This window comes from Egretta garzetta, unplaced genomic scaffold (assembly GCF_000687185.1).
Source record: "Egretta garzetta isolate BGI_Z169 unplaced genomic scaffold, ASM68718v1 scaffold34, whole genome shotgun sequence".
In the NCBI taxonomy this organism is placed as follows: Eukaryota; Metazoa; Chordata; class Aves; order Pelecaniformes; family Ardeidae; genus Egretta; species Egretta garzetta.
The window spans coordinates 4,352,583-4,358,582 of NW_009259586.1; the positions used below are offsets into that span (position 1 = coordinate 4,352,583).

General features: G+C 42.0%; 1 protein-coding gene across 1 annotated transcript in view; it reads left to right on the top strand.

The window, feature by feature from the left end:
- GRB2 (growth factor receptor bound protein 2) overlaps positions 1 to 5,994 on the top strand; it is a 45,460-nt gene extending 39,466 nt beyond the window's left edge. Inside the window, exons 3-5 of the mRNA XM_009637838.2 lie at positions 1,567 to 1,689; positions 4,213 to 4,381; positions 5,645 to 5,994. Of these exons, the coding sequence (XP_009636133.1) occupies positions 1,567 to 1,689; positions 4,213 to 4,381; positions 5,645 to 5,830 (478 nt within the window). The 3' untranslated portion in view covers positions 5,831 to 5,994. The remainder of the gene's footprint in view (positions 1 to 1,566; positions 1,690 to 4,212; positions 4,382 to 5,644) is intronic.
- The last annotated feature ends 6 nt before the right edge of the window (positions 5,995 to 6,000 follow it).

Below are 6,000 nucleotides of genomic sequence, written 5' to 3' on the forward strand. Positions count from 1 at the left end.
GGGCTATTGGTCAGTACTGATGATCTGGTTGCCTGAGGTGGATTCACCCTTGGTGTCATGGAGGTAGTCAGCCTGTGGCTTTGAGTTCTGTGTAGCTGTCAAGATTTTCAGGTGTGGTTTGATGGTGCAGCTATTTCATGTGACTGTTTATGTGAAAGCTGCTGGATTGTCCTGACTGTAGGAGAAAACAAGAAAATGGGCTACTGAAACAAGTACTATCAGCATCTTTCCTAGAACCAAATTGCATGCCCAGCTCAGCGCTCCTCTGCAATGAAGCACAGAGACCTTGAGGGAACTTCATCTCGCTTGGTCTGCATGTAACTCAACTCCTGGCACCTGCCTTAGCTTTCTGACACATGATACCTGTCTTTGACCACAGTGCTCTGGTAGGGGTCAGAAAGATTGGACTCTGGGCTGCAGGAACAACCAGCTGCTGAAGTAGTCCTGTCTTACCACCTGATCTAAAAGAGACTAGAAATGGGTTTTGACACGAAATGCACTTTCCGTTTACGCAGGATGGGTCAATCCATCTATGGTCAATCCATAGACAAGATCTTCTTTCTACAGCTGTAATGTTTCAGAAGAGAAACCTGTGAGCAAACTCCCAGTGTCTCCCTTGCATTTTGCAAGTACTACATTTTTTTTAAAGATTCCTACCTGCTAAAATAGTGATGTTTCTTAACATGTGCTTAATCCATAATAACTCAATTTTTCTATATTATCTGCTCTGCAAATCTTGACTGACACATGGATGACTTCTCCTTAGGAGGCATAAGTAATAAAGGAGACTGTGTAATTATTCCCCACTGATTATCTTTGGGTACTAATAATGAAATGAATGCTACTGTATCATAGGGAAGTTCAGTAGTGACCAGCCACCAGTGCAGGACCTCTTTGTTGTCTCTGAGTCAATGGCATCCTAAAGTTTGGACAATTAAAATTTTGCATGTAGAGATATGAGACTTTATTCCTTAGTGATAGAGGAAGGGACCTGAGTTTCTTGCTTGAGTAGGCATTTAATCTGTTTGACTTTAGGTTATGAGGCCTGATAACTAAGATTCCAGTGCAGACTGCAGTAGACATTTTAATTTTGCCAAGGTTGTAGCCAGTTCCCAGAGTAGTCATCTTAGTCTCACAAAGCAGGACTTTGTTGTGAAGCAATTGTGTACATTAGCTTCTTGTTGTGATGTTTTATATGCTAAACTGCAGATACAGTGGGGTGTAAAACAATGTGAATGATGCATTAATTTTGAGCAGATTTTTTTTTCCACCTCTGAAAATAAATCCTGTAATTTGAGGGTTTCACTCTTACCACATCTCTGCTTTGCTAAATTGGGTGAAACAGGGATATTGCAAGCACCTGTTTATCAAGTCACAGTTGCTTCATTAGCAGGATGAAACATTGTGAAAGCTGCATGGTTCAGTAGCCTGTATTGGAGTAGCAGTGAGGTGTAGTGTAGTTATTTGTTCAGAATCATTTCATCTCTGTGCAACTAAGTCTGGCTCTTCCATGAAGGGATTAAAATTCTTAACTTTCCCTGTTGTTTTCTTTTCCTCACTCCACAGGTGGTTTTTTGGAAAGATTCCCCGAGCGAAGGCTGAAGAGATGTTAGGTAAACAGAGACACGATGGTGCCTTCCTCATCAGGGAGAGTGAGAGTGCTCCTGGGGATTTCTCCCTCTCAGTCAAGTAAGTAATGCCCAGAAGCAATCGTGTGGTAATCTGCCCATCTACTGCTCATTTGGACTCAATGCTGAGGAGCAGGAATAATCTTCCAGATGCCCTATAGCATTCCTGTTCTTCCAGTGATACTTATTTATTCCCTCTTTAATAGAACAAATATATATGCTCTGGTTTGTAATGAGCCTACAGGGCTGACCTGGTGCCGTGTTGCTGTCTGGCTCGTGTAGTCTCGGGCACTATCTGTTGGTTTGTTTGTGGATCCCATTCCTCTTCCTTACAACCACAAAGTCCCCAGTGTGTACGTGTTCTCACCCATTCTCCTCCGTTCCTCTTCTGCAGTACAAATTATTACTCTATCTTTTCTCTTTGTGTAGTACACTTCCAAATATGTTTTTCATGTCTGCTTGGCACGTACCTTGGGGATGGATATTCATGTTGTCTTGCAGTGGGACATGGAGCTGTGAAAAGAGAGGTCTCCTCCATCTCTCACAATTCCATTCCATGTTGGTAGCAAAACTCACTTTAATAACAGTGAAGTGAGCAGTTCTCATTCTTGAATAACCTTACTAGCAGTACTGGCTGTTAACCAGCAGGAGCTCCTGCTAGTTAGCCATGGCCCACAAATACCATGCTACCTATCTTGCCCATCTGAAGTCACTGGAAAATAAAAGTATTAGAAATTTGAAAGGGTATGTGATGCAATTTAACGTGGGTGGGCGGGTGGGAGGGATTCTGTCTTCAGCAGTTGATTTTTGCTTTTTTCTTTTTGTTTCTGTAATCTTCCCCTTTCCTACCAGCAATTAACAAGATTTTTTTTTTACAATCCTGACACTAATTTTTGATTATTCATGCACGATTCCAGTTTGCTCTATTTTCTGGCTGTCAGTGATCTGTCTCAGCACGACATTTTTTTTTCTGGTCATCGTTGGTCTGTAACCAACAGCAGCACTGAGTTATGCCAACAAACTGGATTAAAGCCAGTGATTTTAAGAGATGTTTATATTTCTGTCTTGGATACAATCATCTGAGCTGGAATACTAGATATGAATGGAAGCTTCATTCCAGAAAGTGCATTCCTTTAAGAAACATAAAGTTATGATAGGATAGCTCTGCCTGCCTGTTAGCTTAGTGTTGCCACCTGGTGGTAACTTCTCAGTTGATTTCCCACCCCCCGTTTCTTCAATTTAGAAAAAGTCTTTTTCCTAAACAGTGATTTGCGGGATTTGAAAAGGTGAGAAGCTCTTGGGTTGAGGAAAGGAGAGCAGAGGCAGTACCCATGAGTTGTTCCATGTTAACTTTGTAGCCAACATAGTGTCGACTTTTTCAGCCAATGTATAGAAGCTGTGCATGCCAAGTGGGGAACAGTTGTCTCCTGTTTGCAGTGGTTTAGACTGAAGGAAAAATACTGATGTGCCATTTGTCTGGAAAATCTCAATGGACCTCTACGGAGTTCCCCTTTGTTCAGAATAAAATTGTTGGAAAAGTAGGTTCAACTGAATGCCATTATTTATCAGAAAAAGTTGTTAACACAGAATTTAAGTTGCCGCATTGCATGTGCAGTGTCACCTTTTGAGCATTTTGGGGTTTTGTGGGGGTTTGGTTTTTTTTTTTTGTTGTTGTTGTTTGTTTGTTTTAAAGGACGAGATTGATCCTTTTGTTTTGCAAGACAGGCTTTTGCATAAGTCCAGACTGGCTGCTGAAAGAGACAGTCCTACCCTCCCTTTGGCAGTGTTTTCTCAGCAATTTACCTATAATGGGACTGTTGCTTATGTATTACAGTACCACACACCCCCAGTGGTGCTGTATGAGGGAGGGACTGAGGCGGTAAGAAGCACAGGACTTAGCCAAAGTAGCACAAACCTAAACTGTCTGAGTCAGTTGTGAAATTGCTGTGTGTAAGAGCTAAACAGAAGCGCTAGTACTGTTTGACTCCAAAATCTTGCATTTGGGAATGTGGAGTGGAAGGTACCATGGTGTAGCTACTTTAATGAGACCTTGCACTAGTACTGCAAAATCCATGGTACATGTCCGAGGTATTCTGTGCGCTGTCTTCAGCAACTCGGGTGACTGCATACATATATCAAAAAGTACATTTACTGGATGCCAGCTATGTGGCAATGTGGTGTAAAAGAAAAAGTTGAAATATTATATGTAGTCCAGGAGCAAGAGTGGTGTGACACCAGAAATCTTTGACCAAAAGACTTCAAACTTCTGCAAATTCAGAGTGGTTTGAAAAGCTGGTTTTAAACTGAAGTCCTGTGATACGAAAAGCATATATGAAGCTTGCATGACTTTTCAAAATAAATTCAGTATTTGGATTCTTTCCCTCTGATTTCTGTAAAATATAATTAACAAGTGGTTTTCAGACATCTTTTTTACAGCATCCAGTTGGTATCTGTATTATCAGTGTCATTTATGGTTTTCACAGAAGGATCTTTTTGTTCCAAACTCTGTGCTGACAATTGCAGATGAAGAGTATTCAGTGACTAATAATGCGCTTTTCTTGTGTTCTTCACTCCTTACTCCCAGGTTTGGAAATGACGTGCAGCACTTCAAGGTGCTTAGAGATGGGGCTGGCAAGTATTTCCTCTGGGTGGTGAAGTTCAATTCTTTGAACGAGCTGGTAGATTATCACAGATCCACATCTGTCTCCAGGAACCAGCAAATATTTCTCCGAGACATTGAACAGGTGCCACAGGTAAGAGAAGTGTCCTCACAGAGTGTTTTTCAGCCTATTTGAAACCACTGTCTGAAGTGCAATTGCATCTTAGAGTAAATGAGTAGAGATGGAGGGAAGCTGCCTGATGTTTTTGTTTTTCTGTGGAAGCATATCTTTAGATCCTGCATCCAGAATTGTACTGGGAAGTAAGCTGGATGTTTGTGCAAAGCCTACCTGCTAACTCTTGTCTCCCCTTCAGTTCTGGCAAAGTGTTATTGTTGCTGCTTGAACACTTGGTTTGTCTTAATGTTTATGGATACTGTTGCAGGATGGTCATCTGATTCCTGTAATTTAAAAATGGGTTTACTCCTGGTTTAGGACATAGTAAGAAAGTTCTACTTGTACTGGTTCATAGCCAGAACCGTACCGCTCTGGAGCCAGTGAAGCTTTGCTACTGGGTTTCCTGAAGAGATGCTTACAGGTAGTAGCATATGGAACATCTCTAGCCTGCTGGTTTGGATCTAGCCAGTGTTAAGAGAAACCAAAACCTACTGCTAAGTGCCAGCAGAGCAGCTTGAGTATATCTAGCTCTTTGGTTTTTTATCAGGGCAATCAAAATGTTATGTTGCATGTAACTGGATCTTTTGTCAATTTTGGATAAATCCTTTTGCCTCTGTGTGCAGCACTGTAGTTCTAGCTCGAAGACAAGGGGTGTGGAGCTCGTACTGCTCTCCGGGTCCCACGGTCACCCTTTGCCAGTTTGTCTGAATTAACACCTGGCTCTGCGCTGTTGGGTCAGTGATAAACAGAGGATGAGAAAACAGCTGGCTGAAAATGACAAGTGCGAAGTTGATACTGGAGAGTTTTAAGGAAAATGTGTAAAATGCCAACATCCAGATTTTAGGGGGAACTTTACTAATCTACCTAACACTGTGATACACAGTGTTCATGCTCTCGGTGAAAACAGGATGAATAAGCAAAAAGACCAATGTATTGCAATAGAGTACAGAATTACAGTAGCTTGTGAAGACTGAAAAATCCTAGGAAAACATCCGAGTCCTCTGCTATCTTTGTTTCATCTCTTTCACAGAAACTTAAGGTTCTTCTAAAGTCTTCTATTGACTATGCTTTCCTATTCAAGCATCTTGTTACAGATGTTGGAAGCTGGCTTGCAGGGAAATGAAACAGCCCAAATGTTTATTGTTAAACGCCGGTGTAAGTTAAGCTCTTGCCTGAGGAAGCAGGTGTCTCGAGTGTTGTGGATGATTCTCACTTTGTGTGTCTTTTTCTTTCCCCTTTCAGCAACCAACATACGTTCAGGCCCTGTTTGATTTTGATCCCCAGGAGGAAGGAGAGCTGGGCTTCCGCCGTGGAGACTTTATCCAAGTCCTTGACAATTCTGACCCCAACTGGTGGAAGGGAGCCTGCCACGGACAGACGGGCATGTTTCCACGCAACTATGTGACCCCAGTGAACCGGAACATCTAGAGATAAATATTAGAGATTATTTAAAGAAACCAGAGAAACAGTAAATACACATACAGAGCCTAACTGCAGCCAGTGACCTAAAAATCACACGGCGATAAAACCTGAGTCACCTTTCACCGTGAGGTGACCCTCCTTCACTCAGTACGGAACTTGAGGGTTGGCGGGGGGGA